Source organism: Natrix helvetica (assembly GCF_964273705.1).
Source record: "Natrix helvetica genome assembly, chromosome: 3".
Taxonomy (NCBI): domain Eukaryota; kingdom Metazoa; phylum Chordata; class Lepidosauria; order Squamata; family Natricidae; genus Natrix; species Natrix helvetica.
The window spans coordinates 144,252,483-144,269,346 of NC_138549.1; the positions used below are offsets into that span (position 1 = coordinate 144,252,483).

General features: G+C 38.4%; 1 protein-coding gene across 4 annotated transcripts in view; it reads right to left on the reverse strand.

Annotated features, from left to right (window-relative positions):
* Positions 1-3,477: 3,477 nt before the first annotated feature.
* NCOA6 (nuclear receptor coactivator 6) overlaps positions 3,478-16,864 on the reverse strand; it is a 45,058-nt gene continuing 31,671 nt past the window's right edge. For 2 of the 4 annotated variants that reach the window (XM_081946525.1, XM_081946524.1), the window contains exons 11-16: positions 13,500-16,478; positions 9,405-9,458; positions 8,732-8,794; positions 6,577-6,613; positions 5,510-5,658; positions 3,478-4,071 (exon numbers count right to left, since the gene is read on the reverse strand). In XM_081946525.1, coding sequence (XP_081802651.1) covers positions 4,025-4,071; positions 5,510-5,658; positions 6,577-6,613; positions 8,732-8,794; positions 9,405-9,458; positions 13,500-16,478 — 3,329 coding nt within the window. In that variant the 3' untranslated portion in view covers positions 3,478-4,024. The remainder of the gene's footprint in view (positions 4,072-5,509; positions 5,659-6,576; positions 6,614-8,731; positions 8,795-9,404; positions 9,459-13,499; positions 16,479-16,864) is intronic. The other 2 variants (XM_081946526.1, XM_081946527.1) reach the window with 2 other exon arrangements.

A 16,864-nucleotide genomic window follows, 5' to 3' on the forward strand; every position in this document is an offset into this window, starting at 1 on the left:
GTTATCTTTAAAATACATGTTTCAAAAATGTTTGATTTGGATGGAAAATTTTCTAGATGTCTGTGTCTGTTATTAATCTTTATTTCTTAAAGAAACATTACCAATTTAGAAATAGTAAAATATATAGGTGTAGACATAAGACAGTTCTATGAAAAAATTCTTAATCTCTTTGAATTTTATAAATTTTACACATCTTTGCCACTGTAGGTTATCGGAGCTTCATGTGGCTCCTATTTACAGAGAAAGTCTGAGTGAGATTACACCAAATCTAAGTCTAAGTGCTACTGCTATTGCTATTAGGATAAGAAGGGTCAATTGTATGAATACTTTATTAAATAATCTGGGTGATTTGGGCCTGCCTACCCTATATAAGACTCCCAAATCCCTCTCCCCGCTCCACACTATTACAATAAGTTTCTCACCGTATGGATTCTGGAAGGCCATCATACATTGCTGAAAAACATTTGTATTTCCTTTTGAAGTAATTGATGTTTATCGACCTGGAAAAGGCCCACAAAACATTTTCTAAAGCTCTGAAGCTCATGGCTTCACAGTCAGAGACTGAAATGGAAAAAATTGGGACAATAACATCTTTTCTAAAATTGCTGGCCTATCAAAATCAGTTGAAGAACATTGTGGAAAATCACAAAGAACCCAAAACAATATCCAGGAACCTGCGGTCTATTGACACTTGATCACAGCCAGAAGATCCAAGTAGACCTGATGGTCTCTCTCACCTTGGCTGTATCAAAAATGCACTTTGATAACATGAGATTCATGAGAGTATCCAGGGAGAAGGCAGGAGCTGTGGTTCAGGAAGAACATCACTGATGTGTTTGCTAATAAACAATCGACCTATATGACCCTCTAGAATTTTGAAGGAAGGCTCAGCATATAAATGAATGAAAAGTGGGGTGGTTTAAGACCATGGGTGTCAAAACTCGATTGCGACACCTGACATATCATGATGTATTATGATGTTTTTTGCGTTTGCAAAGCTAGGGTGGCTGTGGCCTGCGCATGATGCATCCGGGCTATAGGCTGCCGGTTTGACAGGCCTGGTCTATATGAATATCATAGAAGCCAAACACTTCGATTTTTGGCTGCCTAGTCGCCAAGTGACTCGATGTGGCTAACAGAGTTCAAAGTATTAAAATAAAAGGGACAAAAGCCTGCCACACCATAACTCACATACAATGCATTGAAATGGGCTCACACAGCATCCTAACTCAGTACTTGGAGGAATGAATGAATCTGAACTTGCCACTCTCTCTTAGTCCACTCTACCTCATGAGCTTAATGTGTAGATAAAATGAAAGACTCTTCTGATCCCAAGTGCCCCAGATCTATTCCCAGCTATTAAGTGCTTCAAATTCAAAATATTTCAAATTCAAAACGTTTTACCTTAATGCTTACTAGATTTAGCTAATTACATTTGAGCAGCATAATAATTCACTCTGTCAGCGAAAACGGAGTTTGGGAGGGCTGCACATTTTTACTGGCCGAGGGTTGCAGGAGGCTGTGGCAGTCGAAAACGGAGTTCAGGAGCCTGTTTTCGCTGGCAGAGTGCTTGGGCCACCACAGGCACCCCCGACAGGAGTGCTGTTGAGCTGGCCATGCCCCCCCCAGCCCACCCGAGGTCAAACACAACCCTGATGCAGCCCTCAATGAAATTGAGTTTTGACAACCCTGATCTAGCATCTCTAGCTGATATTCATAATTTTTTTCCCTTCGTGTCTCTTCACGTCTCTTTTCTGGACACAATCCAATTTAAATGTATTCTTTCTTCAAATATAATGCTCAGAAATTGACACATTTGCAATCAATCATGGCAATCTATGACATATGTCAAAGGTGATATGCCACAAGGTTTTGGGTGACATGGTGGGATTCACCACACCCATCTCCTTCAATTCTCAAAAGCATGCTCCGATTCTCTCATAATTGTGGAGTTGTGGAGGCTGCATGAGAATGGGATGTGCTCTTGTGTAGCCTTAGAACTCTCTGAAATTTTCACACAATAATGAGGCATGTGGTTTTTGGAAGCTGCAGAAGCTATGAAGAGCCTTCTCTGAATCCCCTTCAAGAATGAAGGCCTTGTGTGACCCAGAGCAGCCCTGGGTAAGCCACAGGGACCTATGAACAAAAAAAAAAACCCCTGAATGTAAGTGGCACATGGCAGAACCTGGGAGTGCTGGGACTGTGGGAACAATCACACCATTCCACAAGGCCTGGTCTTCTTGGGGAGCCGTGTAACCTTTTTGTGTGGCACCAATGATGCTAGGGTTGAGGTCAAGGCCTGGGCCTCAACTTTAGGCCCAACCTCAGCACTGCTCCTGGTGAGTGCTGCTCTTAAGCGTAACCTAGATGAGGGAGGAAGGGGAGATATAGAATAGTTTCTCTTTTGTTCGGAGGGGTGGGGGAAATGACACATAAGCAGCATCAAGTTAAGCATTTTCTGAAGTTTCTGAAGCCGAAATGGTTCACCATCACTGTTTTAGGTGGTCTAACCAAGGAAGAATAAAGCAGCACAAAAATGCACAATATTTCCTCATGCTGTATCAATTCGTGTGTCTTTTCCACCTCTATTCTCCTTTTTTAAAAAAAATTTATTCCTTAAGTATTAACCAGCAAAAAATTCAAAAATCGTGGCCAAGACAAACTTCCCTTTATGTTGTCATTGTAAACCTCTCACTATGCAAGAATAGTACCTACTCTTGATACCTCAGCAATTGGGAGAACATTTCCATACACAAGGGTGAGGTGTATGTAGCCAGGTAAACCACTACCTAGAATACAGATAGCCTCGGTGAGAATAATTTGCCTAATATTCCAAAACAGAAGGTGGGATCGGGTTGGTAAGATCCAGAGATCCTTTGAGACCACCAGCCTTCTAATCCATGGGGTCAATTGGTTCCATTACAAATATTGCCAATGAAAAGAGGTTGCCCAATGTTTAGATGGCCTTAGTTTTGTTTTTGCAATATAATGGCAGTAAAAGGACACAACTGCTTCAAACTATTTTGTAGTATGTTGTGATGTAATTGTAAAGATACCCAAAACTTTTGAGTTGAACAAGAGCAGACCAACGTTCTATTAAGTGCGGTGTCCCCCATTGCTGCTATGCATTGGCCATACTGCATAGTTTCCTGATTGTAAATATCTGGTCTTCTTCATGCAGAGGTAAAGAAGTTTCTTTATAAATAGAGGAAGGACTAACTGTGGGAACCAAGGCTTCCTCTTCTCAAAAAAACCCACAACTATTTGATGATGTATTTCACCTTGCAAAGCATATGGGAGAAATGAGAATAATTTTTAGTGCTCTGTCCATGTTTTCTTCAATGTTATAGTAGTAGTAGCGACTATAGATCAGAAACTGAAAGAAATGAAATATTCCATGCTGTTCTGAAACTCCAGAATAACTTTCTTCCCATGCAGAAGGATGTAGAGGCAAAATAATTTATCTATAAAATGAAGTATAAGTCAATGACATTTATTTAGAGCACTAGGATAATCCACATTTCAACAAATCCTCCAATTTCATTTTGTTTCACTGGTCCTTTTCTACAACAAATACATCAAACCTACTATATAATAAAACTATTTACATTTCCAAGACTGGGTCATATACAACCCTTTCAATTGCTATTCACATACAGTACTTGACAAACAGCACAATACAATATTTTAATGTTTAAAAAATGACAACCCTGTACTCTATTTGTCCTATGAAAAGTGAAACAGAAAAATAAATTTACAATTATGAGATTTTTTTTTTTACAACACATTAGATCGGATGTGCTAAGCAAGACTTTACAAAACCAGAAAATTTAACAAATAGACTGATATCTTCCCATTATTACACCTTTCGAGGAAAAGAGTTTGCATTTATTGGAAACATATAATAATAAAATTAATTTCTGTACAGAATTGTAATTTTTTTTTATATTTAGCAAGATATCAGAACTCTGAATTGCTAAGCAAAATTCACACATTTATACAGCTTGCATATCCATTCAGTAATTCATTTGGATTTTCTTCTTTTTGACTGCATAGCACCAGCGTTTGTCTCTGCAGGGGGGGGGGGGGGGAATTAGTTTGAAAAAAAAATTATTCACGAATCACTTAAGTATAAACATTTCAATAAAATAGATACAGCGAATCATTTTTTTCTTCTTGGGGTAAAGAGTCCACCATGTTCTTTAGATAATTTTTTTAATTCACTGAGTACAAGTCAATGCTAGAAACTTAGAAATTTCATAAACAATGTTGTCCATCATAGTATTAAAAAAAAGAGGAGCAAACTATTATGTCTGAACAAATTATCAACATAATCTGAACACCCAAACCCTATGTTTGTTTATTCAGTAGCTTACTATAGCAATTAGCAATAGCACTTAGGCTTATATACTGCTTTTACAGTGCTCTATAAACAGTTTACAGAGTCGGCATATTGCCCCAACAATCTGGGTCCTCATTTTACCCACCTCGGAAAGATGGAAGGCTGAGTCAACCTTGAGCTGTTGAGATTTGAACTGCTGAATTGCAGTCAGCCGGCAGTCAACAGAAGTAGCCTGCAGTACTGCACTCTAACCACTGCGCCACTGAGGCTATGCTTAAATAGATCTAATACGACATGCATAGTACTGTTACAGAAACAGCATTATCGATTTTTCAGATGAGATAGTTATACCAACTTGCTGAAAATGTAATTTTGAATAAAAGTTTCTTATAGTTTAAAGAAATATTTCTATATTATGATGGGCATAATATTAGTGGAAGGGGAATGTATTGTGCAGTGATCATTAGAAAAATATTTTCTTGGTTATCTCTTATTGGAGAATAGAATGTAATTTTATATCAAATGCCATATTTTATTTTCCATATGGGAATTGTAATATCTATTCATTTAAATCATGTTTTTTTAAAAACCCACATACTTCATTTTGTGGAAAGAGGAGAGGAACAGTTGTCTTTGGGGATCTCATTTTCTGAAACAGCTGACAGCTGTCCATCTCTCAGATTAACATCTGAATGTCTAGAATTGAACCTCTTGTTTAACTGAACCTATAGACTTATGTTGGATTTTATAGTTTGATTTCAATATCGTAATACAGCTTAGGATCTGCCTATTATATATACAAATGATTATATGAAAGCTTGAGAATTAAAATTAATCCACATTACACAAAATATCTGTATCAACTCAGGGGTGTACCACTTTTTGTTCATTAGGGATTCTTTGAAAAATATAATTTGAACAGGATGCCTACATTTGTACATGCAACTTTATCAAGCCATTTGCTTTGTCTGCAAGTGCCGCAGTTAATTCTGTAGAAGAGACTAAACAACAGAAAGGAAAGCTAAAACATCATATTCATTCACCTTTGTCCCCATTTCTAAAATTCAAATGCCATGTATAAAATAAAATGTACCAAGTGCAATTGTTACCTCGTTTCTTTTTTTTATTTCTATCTTTGCTTCTTTGCTCAAAGATTTCCTTCCCTACCTTTTGTAGTGCTGGATGCTGAAGCTGGTCTTGATGACCTCTTGCGCTGACAATTCTCCATTGTCTCCTGTACTACTGCAGGTTCCTCTGTCCTCGAATTTCTTCTGCTTGGAGTTTTAGATTTTTCATAGTTCTCCTTTGACTCATTACTGATAAAAGGGAGATAACGGCTGTGTATTTATAAACAATCCATGGCAAAAGAAATGTGATATCTATAAGCAAGACAGTATCAGCATTAACTTTTCATCTGTAAATGTTTCTAGAAATGTTAATAGGTGATATCCAAAGATAGTACTCCATATATTTTATAAATCCCAGGCTAATCTTCCAAGGTACTAAAGCACATAGTTTACATTTGGGACAGAAAGTTAGATCTGGCAACCATTTCACTTCAGCAGAATGAGACAAAACATATCTCTTGCCTTCTGAACAGAAAAATAATGCGTAAAAGGATGACCCTAAAGAGTTCTTTCTTTCTCAAGCATTAGGTTAAAGTACTTACTGGAGCCCAGTAGGTCTAAGAGCTGATGTATGGACGAGTTTTGTTTCTATCATGTTCAGAGTTTTTGATGGAGGTTTTATTGTTTTTTATGCTATTATTGTTATAAAATCTAATGTTTGTGATAATAAGATGGGCAGCCATGTAACTCTTTTAAATAAAAATAAATAAAACAAAAAGCACAGAAATTGGAGCTATGCTTAAAAAGCATTTTCATTTCATTCAGAGAAAGACTATCTGGTTTACAACATTTAATTGCAAGACAAATTATATCAAGCTTTTTCATAAACAGTTCTTAGAGGTTACCACTTTCTACATGAATTATAGTCTATGCCAGTAAACAGGATATCTTTGGAATGCAAAATCCATTTCACATGCAAGTCTTTGTAAGAACCAAATCTTAATTTGAATTACCTTTCTGTCTAATATGGGGTTGGGAGGGAGGGGGAACAAGACTAAATATGGCCAAAAACTAAAACAAAGCATCCTGCTTTTAAAGATATACAGTAGACCATATTCACATAATCTTGCATCAAAAAGATGTATTCTTTGCTTACTAACTACTTACGAAAGGCCAGTGATAATAGCAGGATTTGCTTCCAGATCTGAAAAGAAAAAAAAAATTCCAATCTAAATTTGAAGTACATATATATGTGTTTATGAGTATGAAAATAATTTCTGGGATTACTTCTTGAAATAAGTGATGGGCACAATACTAATACATTTATAATATTCATAAATATATATAAAACAGAACGGCCCTGCACAATAGGGATTCTGATCCAAAAATAGAGGCCTTTTCAAATTATAGTAACTATAGTTAATTAACTGGATTGCAGAATCCTCCTCTACTTGATTACCTATAAATTAACTGGATATTTAAACTGTGACCTTGTAAACCTGTAATCAAAATTTGGTAAGATATTTTATTGTATATCTATTAGAATGTTTTCCCCATTTCTGTCTGTTCCGCCTTGAATACCAGATATTTATGAATTAAATCCCATTCCCAACCCACATTCTCAAGCTGTGCTTGTGTATGATGCTCTAATTTGTTCAAGAATGCCTGTACACAATGCTGATGTGTGTAACAAAATGATAAATTTTGTTAAATATTTCCAGCTCGGAATATTTTTGAGCTATGTTCCTTCAGAATGTATCAAACTGATATTTGAAGCACAATAAAAGTATATTAATTCTCATATAATTCTTGCCCAGATAGTCTGTCTAGAAGAGCGCATCATACCAATTCTCTTCAAGGTACAATAGCAGGTATCATAGTTTAACTTAATAAGGCATTAAATGTCTGTGAGGGTCTATCAGCTAAAGTTGGAAAAGACTGAACCCACACTTGATGGGACTGAGTCAAACAATTTGCCCACTTCTTTGGCATAAACCCTGAAACTGATTGCAAAAAGTCTGATGTGTATGTATCACACAACTCCACTGACAAATGCCCTAGCAGAAGTATCTACAGTAAGTATATCCATGTGGATTCTAATAGGCTTATCCTCACTAATCTGCAAAACTGTCACAGGACACATTTAAGAATTCCAATTTAATTCTTGAACTCTGAATCCAGAAAACTTCACCACTTAGCTTCACCATCAATCAGACAATTGCTCAAGGATGCAACACAGAAGACAAATCAAGACTCTTTTTTCCTTCTTTTGCTTCCATAACAAACATAAAAATAAGTTCTTGCCCGTGTTTGAACAAAGTTCCACTAACATTTGGTTATTGTTTGCTTTAAAATAAATTGTAGGGCTGTGCACCACATTTGAGGGCAGTGTTTGGGAGGGCACACTACATTAATGATATATTCCTCATTAGAATATTAAAGCAGTGGATACAGTCCATGCACATGTGGACATACAAGGTTGGTCAGAGTGTGTTTTCAAAGAACTGACACTGAGGTTTCCTGAACACGCAGCTGCTTTTGTGCTTAGAAGAGGGGTTAGCCTCAGGGAGCACACTTTGCAATTGGCCTCTTTCAAATGCCTTGCACAATGCTAATACTTTGTGCAGAAACCCCCAAATCACATCCATCTGCAATAATCAAAGTATTTTACCTTGTAACTAAAGTCAAAATAAATTATTTTCAAAGTATCCCTTTGTTTGAGGAACTGTCGAGCATAAAATGCAATATAAGATTCAATATAGTTAAAAATTAATTTTGAATACAGAAGGGATTTTGTTTTATTTATTTTTAAAGTATATAGACTGTTCCCCTAAGGCAGGGGTGTCCAAACTTGGGAACTTTAAGACTTGTGGACTTCAACTCCCAGAATTCCCCAGCCAGCCATGCTAGCTGGGGAATTCTGGGAGTTGAAGTCCACAAGTCTTAAAGTTCCCAAGTTTGGACACCCCTGCCCTAAGGTATCACAACTCTGGGTAATTTAGAAAAATAATAGAAAATGTAAAGGTATCGAATATAAAACGGAAGAGCCAGGACATGAAATACTAACCGACACTGGATTCATCAGCTACTCTGACCTAAAGCCTGGGGAAACAACCAGGTTTTGAAGCCATATTTAAATAAGGTCAAAGGAGAATGTCATATGAATCTCAGGGGCAATGTTGTTTCTGAGGGCATAAGGCCCAATTCCTGTAATTTATATACAATTCTTCTAATTGAGCTAGTATATTGGGTATAGTATATTAAACATTCTATAGTATATTGTCTAGTTTCATGAAAAGAAGGACTAGGGGAGACATGATACCAATGTTCCGATCTCTCAGGGGCTGCCACAAATAAGAGGGAATCAAGCTATTCGCCAAAGCACCTGAGGGAAGGACGAGAAATAATGGGTGGAAACTAATCAAGGAGAGAAACAACGTAGAACTAAGATGTTTTCTGACAATTAGAACAATTAATGAGTGGAACGCCTTTCCTCCAGAAGTTGTAAATGCTCCAACACTGGAGGTTTTTAAGAGGAGATTGGATAACCATTTGTCTGAAATATTATAGAGTTTCCTGCTTAAGCAGGGGGTTGGACTAGAAGACCTCCAAGGTCCCTTCCAACTCTGTTATTCTATTTTATCTACATAATGCACATACTACATAATTAATTATGTAGGGTGTACAAAAGTCAAATTCACCAACATTGATTATATAAATTAATTAAATGTTCAAAATGATTGTCTTTTTGTTCTAAGCATTTCCTTTCTCATTTGATGCCTGACCTTTCAGCATTCCCAAGAACAGTAACATTATCTATGAAAATAAATATATATTCAGGAAATAAACATAAGATATTACGACTAGCCTACGCTGCCTGACTTTTGATACATCCTGTATATTATAATTATACACACAGATACAAATTATAATTATAATTACTTACACACACACACACTCATGAAGCCCTACATCAGTTATCTAAAAAAACATACCTGTTCTTTGAATAGCACACTCTGATGTTGCACTTAGAGCCTGACATGAAGATGCTAAAGCAAGGGCAAAAAATTAAAATCAATCTACCTTACAATCTTAAGAAACATTATCTACAAAATTCATTTAGACTATGCAAGGGAAGGAAAAAGAAATTTATTTTATGTGTCAAGATACTGTTCCAAGAATGGAAATCCCTGAAACAAATATTCTGTTCTACAATGTTTTGGGAATACTATAAACCAGCTAGGAAAACTCTATAAAAATAATATGCTAAATGTAAAAATCTCTTAATTATAGAAGTGATGGCTAGTATATGAATTAATTGAATTTTGATACACTAAAAGTTATTTTGTTAAATCTACCATACTTGTACATTTAAAATCTATAAAAATATTACCGCAAATTTCTATTTTTGTGTGGGTTTTTTTATTCATGTTTAACTGTATTTTTATGACTGTATCCTTAGATATACCTTAGTTTCTGATAACTGAAAATTAAGAATTAAATCATCAAAAATATTGTTTCACAGAAATTTTTTTTGGGGGGAGGGGCTCATAATCAGTGTTGACTACTAGTGACTCCCTTTAATTAATTTATAATGTTCTTTTATTGTTGTGTCTTAAAATTAGTGTTTAGTCTTGGCAATTGCCTTGATTAGTCCTTGCAGTTTTCTTGGCAACATTTTCAGAAGTAGTTTGTCTTTGCCTTCTTTGTAGGATTCAGAGAGTTTCATGGTCTCCCAGTTTCTGGTCTAATATCTTAATTGCTGCACCAAAATAGTTCTCAACCAATATTTACTTCTGAAATTCTATAGCATTGCAATAGCAAGTCAATGTACTGATAGTTAGAAGATAACAGTGTCAGTGACATTGTACTCATCCAAGTTCTTTTTATATATTCAACATCAGGAAAAGGTTCCCTTGCATATATGTGCTAGTTGTTCCCGACTCTAGGGGGCGGTGCTCATCTCGGTTTCAACGCCGAAGAGCCCGCACTGTCTGGAGATGTCTCTGTGGGCATGTGGCCAGCATGATTAAATGCCAAAGGCACTACCTTCCCGTCAAAGTGGTCCCTATTTTCTACTTGCATTTTTACATGCTTTCAAACGGCTAGGTTGGCAGAAGCTGGGATAAGTAACGGGAGCTCACTCCATTACGCGGCACTAGGGATTTGAACCGCTGAACTGCCGACCTTTCTGAGCTCAGCGTCTTAGCTAGTGAGCCACTGCGTTAACATTACTCTGCCAAAAAAAGCTCTTTTTTAAAAGAAAACTATTTAGAGACATTTTTAGGGAACATTTTAGAGAAATAGTTTCATTTTCCCTTTTGATGAGCCCTTTTATCTTTTGTTTGCTTTTCATTAAGGTACACTTAACTTTCTGTAATTATTTGAAAGATCATATCACACAAGACTATTTTTCGGAGTAAGATGTACCTTCCCCCCCCCCAAAGAGGGTGAAAATTTGCATGCATCTTATACACTGAATGTAGCCCCCCGCCCCCGCCCCAACCCTTTGGCCTCTGCCTCCCAGCAATTTACCTCCTTGCAGCAAACGGGGACTTGCAGAGGCTGCAATAGGCTATAGCAGTGATGGCGAACCTATGGCACGCGTGCAACAGGTGGCACGCGGAGCCATTTGTCAGGGTACGTGAGGTGCTGCCCTGTCAGCTGGCCAGTGCGCATGCGCGCGCTGGCCAGCTGAGTTCACCCTTTTTAAAAGCCATTTTTCACCCTCCCCAGGCTCCAGAGGCTTTATAGGAGCCTGGGGAGGGTGAAAAGAGCCTCCCCTCCGAGGCCCTCGAGGCTTCATGAGCTCCCCTGAAGCCTCCGGAGCGCAAAAAGCTGGCCCTACGGGCAAACCGGAAGTTCAGGAACGGACTTCCTGTTTGCTCGGAGGGTCATTTTGACTGTTCCCAAGGCTTCAAGGAAGCCTCCTGAAGGTCCCTGAAGCCTTCGGAGCGCTCAAAACAACCCTCCGAGCAAACCGGAAGTCACTTCCAGTTTTCCTCGGAGGGTCGTTTTGAGTGCTCTGAAGGTTTCAGGGAAGCCTCCTGAAGGTCCCTGAAGCCTTCGGAGCGCTTAAAACGACCCTCCGAGCAAACCGGATGTGACTTCCGGTTTGCTCAGAGGGTCGTTTTGACTGCTCCCGAGGTTTCAGGGAAGTCTCCTGAAAGTCCCTGAAGCCTCCGAAGGGCTTCCGGGGAGGAGGAGGTTTTCGCCCTCCCCATGCCCCTATAAAGCCTCTGGAGCCTGGGGAGGGTGAAAAAAGCATGCAAAAATGGGGGGGTGGCGCCTGTTGTGCACGCATGCACACTGTTGGGGTCGCGCATTGCATTATGAGTGTGGCATGCCTACACACGACCCCCCTGCGTTCTCCCCATTTATGGCACGTGAGCCAAAAAAGGTTCACCATCGCTGAGCTATAGTAATCCCTACAGCCTGAAACAGCTGATGATCGGGAGAAATTGAAAGTGAAACTTGCTGTTTGCTCCACCTGACAAATTGCTGGGAGGCAGAGGCAGATTTTTTTCCCTTGTGCTAATCAGGCTGTTTGCTGCAAGTAGGTAAGTTAATAACTATAAATGCCTATAGAATGTTCAAATTATTAGACTTATTTTTTAAAGACTGCTTTATTATTGTTCTAGACCGCTTAAAAAATGAATAAGCTTTTAAAAATAAATGCTTGATCGGAAGAGGCCCAGTGCTATTGTATCTCCTTTTAAATAGAAAAAAATAACTATACTTCCAGAAAGCACATCAATTTTAACAGCATCTGTACAAGTATAGTCTGAAATGTAACATTACAAAGTGTGTATTGTCTGTACTGTTTGCTGTTTGTTGCAAGGAGGCAAATTGCTGGGAGACAGATATTCCCCCCCCCCCAAAAAAAGCTAGGTGCGTCTTATACTTCAGAGCGTCTTATACTCTGAAAAATATGGTAACTGAAAAATGTATCCTTTCTTCTTCTACCAGCAACAATGTCCATTTTATGAAATACTGCCACAGATTTCAAAATCTAAGCCAATCTCATTAATCTTTAGAGTACAACTTAATTCTCAAAGAGTGTTATCCATTATTGCTGCAGCCTGGGCTTATGAACCTGGCATCAGCTAACTAAATTTAAGAAGACCCATTTCAAAATATAGTTACAGAACTACAAAATAGGAAGGGAACTTGTAGACCACCGAGTTGAATTCCAGTTTAGTGCAAAAATCCAAAGTAAAGCATTGCTGGCAGATGGCTGCTTATCTTTGGTTTGGGCATACTAGTAAAAGGAAGACTGTCATGTTCCCCCAAATTTTATGTCAAGCTGCTCTTGCAGTTAGGAGGCTTTTCCTAGCATTCAACTGCAATCCTCAGAACTGCTTCCAATGCTTCAAATAAGATCTCCTTAATTACGTATATATACCTGGATGTTTCCTATCCAAACCTTCATACAATAGTTGGGAAGGAGATAAATTCACTGGGGAATTAACCAGTCCTTGTCTTTAACACACCCTTTAACACTATAAATAAGTACAGCACAACTACAGAATACAAATACCACCAGAGTAGAAAACAAATTTTATATCAATTCAGTTTTCTGTCAGCTGAAGGACTGGTGCATGGCACCAACAGTTATTTGACTGAATCCCAAACTAAAATTCTCTCAGTTTTTTCACACTATTCTTCATTTGTATGGATTTTTCAATATTTATTAGTAGGTTTCACCTGATATCAAAGATAAGAAACAAAATATGATATGTAAAAAATATCTTTCTCAAAGTCACTGTAATTGTGCTGCTTGTTTAATAATCCAGACAAATATCATTGCAGGGCTAGCATTAATATTATGAACTTTCCATTTTGGAGCATTAGTATGCCTAAAGTTTTTTAAACCAGAGATTTAAACAATATTTCATCTGAAGTATACATTTTTCATAAAACATCCTCCCCTGCCAATTTTTCCAAAGTTTCAGGTATGACATATGCAAATATTGTAGTCTCTGTCAAATGTTTCTAGTTAAAAACTCCTGTATGAAGAACATCAAGCAAATGCATTCTATTTGTTTGTTTTGGCAAGAAAGGCTTGCCAAAGTACATTGGATACATACCCATATTATGTGGCAATTCATGGTGGGCTTCCACTTTCTCATCTTCGGATGCAATCCCAACCTGTTCATCTGCTATACTACCAGGGTTACCATTAGTACTCTGAATTGAAGATATGATTTCAGACATCACTGGAGTGGTTACTACTGAGAGTACAGTAGTAGTAGTAGGAGTGCCACCTGGTAAACTTAGTGATGCAGGAACAGTAGCAGTATTACTAACATTTGAATTACTAGGTCCACAAGTGCTGTGTTTCAAAAGAGTGGAAGCCGGAGCTGCGACAACGTTGTCTTCTACTTCTATAGACTGTTCTGCCTCCATGCTGCTAGGAACTGAAGCATCTTGTTCCTGGCACTCTATTTCTCCCTCCATAGCATATTGTTCTTCCCCGTTATCAAAAACATCTGTGACTTTTTGGCATGCTTTTGTTAGCAAAAACTGACCAATTCTGTCCACTTTGCCCTTTCCTTTAGCATTTGAAACCGGACTTCGCCGATTGCTGGAAGACCCAGGGCTATGTGCATGAGATGGAGAAACCCCAGCAGCGGACTGCGAGGCCGTTTCTGTGGATGGCTCAGCAGAGGCACAAGTTTGAGAATTCATCTCTTCTAAACTAAAATCTTTATTTAAGTGACCGGGAGGATGTGAAGAAGTGCTTGAAGGAATAGTTGATGAAGGAGAAGGAAACGGAGTAGTAGTTGTTAATGAACTAATAACCAATGGTCGGTTTGTTGACATACTTGTGATGGCAGTATTAGTTGAAGAGCTAGGTGTAGAAGGCCCAGATGAAAACTTTATATTCTGGGATAAATGTAAAGGACCAACAACTGTAACAGGCTGTGATATTAAACTAGAATTAGAAGTAATTGGGGTTGCAGGAAGTGTATTTGTTTGAGAACCTTTCATAACCTGAATGATTGAGGATGAATTTATAAACACTGGAGTAATAAATTGAGGTCGAGCATTAGCTTGAACTGCTGTCTGTTCTTCAGATGTTAAAACTTTATTACCAACATTAGGCATGGTGACAACAGTAGACATTAACGTGGGCTGCATATGAGAGGGCAATGATGCTGAAGTGTTAGAAGATGAAGTAATGGGATTGGAAGTTACAAATACTGTTATCTGATTGGGTGAGATTGATGTAGAAAGAGAAGTAGAACTAATAGGTCTCTGTACAGCTGGAGACATATTTTGAGAAACATTTGAATTTATGTCTCCCAACTCTTGTTCTACCGGAGTTGAACAAGATTCTGTATTTGCAGGTACATTTAGAGAACAAATGGGCTCTTTATTAGAAGAGGAATCTTGTGGAGGAGGGGGTATGCCAGAAACCTTTTTAAATTCATCTGCACAAGTTACTGTGGGAGGCACCTCAAGGCCAGGATGTCCAGAAGGCTTGATAGTAACATTGGGGGCTCCAGAATTATCAAGAAGTTGACTTAAGGATGTTGGTGCTTCACGCATAGCCGGAGATAAAATAGTGTTATTTTCTTCTAGACTGGGAAGCTTAGGAGTTTCTGTGAGAGGCACCTCTCTTTTCTGTTGCTCTTCACGTATCAATATTTTGATTTCTTGATTGGGAACTTTTAATTCAATGTTCTGCTGATCTTTGTTCACTGGAATAACCTGCATATTTTGGCATATACCATCTTGAGGAACATTGAAGCTTTCCTTGTTATCTTCTGAAATACCAGCCATAACAGATACAGGAATTGCAGGGCTCTGAGCAGCTAACATACCATTATTTTGAAAACTTCCAGGCATAGCTGTTTGCAAAGGTGGGCCAACCATAATATTTCTCTGTAAGTCCATGTTCTGCATAAGTGTGGGATTCTGCTGAGAAGTCAAAGCTAATTTAGCTGCTTTTGAATTTTGCCTTCCAGGACTTGGTGTGGTTTTCCTGCTGGATCCAGGACTAGATCTTCTACTGTTACTAGGACTGGCTCGCTTTGCCCCACTCACATTTGTTTGTTTTCCTGGATTGACAGCCATTGGATCCAACTTGTGGGTCTGGGGGGAAACAAAACTGGATTGGCTGTTCATTGTGAGATTTGAGGGTGCTTGGCCAATGGCCTTCAAAGTGGTTGGATTAAGACCTTGTTGATCAAATCCTCTGTTAAGATTAGGTCTGGGGGGCAAAGGGATATTAATCTGAGGAGGAAAAAGACCAGCAATAGAAGCATTGAGCCTCTCTGGAGATAAACTTATTTCTGATGGTTCTGTACTTGGTGGGCGATTATTGGGAGTCTGAGGATAATATGGTCTTGGACTTGCCCTGTTTGGTGTTTTAGGTCTTGACGTTTGTGATGTGGTAGCAATATTTTGAAAATGATGTGAATGTGGGCCTGGAAGAGAATTAGACTGCTGTTGAGGACTTGTTCCTTGGGGAGTTGACATCTGAGGAGGTCCAGGTTTTGGCCCTGCCATCATTATCTGGTTTTGTGAAACTATCAAATGGGGTGCTATAGTGTTTTGAGGACCTGAAACTGATGGGACGTCAGGTCCATTTCCTTCAGGAACAGATGAAACTGATGAAATGTCTCCCAGTGGAGAGCTGGTAGGGTTCTGTGAATTATCAGTGTAAACCATCTTCCGTGTATTGTTCACTAGAGTTGGATTGTTTGACATTGGGATTCTTTGCTTATCAGGAGATGGAGGCACTATACCAGGACCTTGCAGACTAACCATAACTGGCATGCTGCTTCCCTGCTGCATTGACATTCTTTGTGTTTCTACATTTAGAGAGCCCCTAGATTGATGGACACTTTGGGAAACAGGAAGTCTGACTGATTTAGAGTCTTGCTGCATCATGAGCATCATCATCATCTGTTGCTGCTGCTGTTGCTGCGACTGTGTCTGTTGAGATGTGAGTGGTGGCGGCTGCTGCTGCTGTTGTTGCTGCTGCTGTTGACCATGTTGCAAAAGCTGAGGAGGTATTTGCTGAAGTGATCGTTGTTCAACTGACTGAGATGGGTAGCCTGTAAATGAAAAAGCAATCATTGATCAAACTATACAAACTGCTGTCAAAATCAGCCTGTTTGTTGCAGCATATAACATTTTAAAATAATAACCACGGGTTAGGCAGGAAGACAAGAAGTTACAATCTCTCGCATTTAAACTGGCAGAAAAGATCATTAATAAACAGAACATTAGGTTTAAATGAAGAGTGGAGAGAAGCTAGCTGTGGATCCTTCTCCCTAACCCATGATCTCTGGATTGAATGAGGACAGATGCTATTTAAAGTATTTGAACAGAAAGAAAAACCCCTACGTTCACCAAACCTGTCATTTATTTATGATGGAAAAAAATGTATGAATGCAGAGACCTCTAAAAGTTTTCTGAAAACTTTTTCTATATGAAGTAG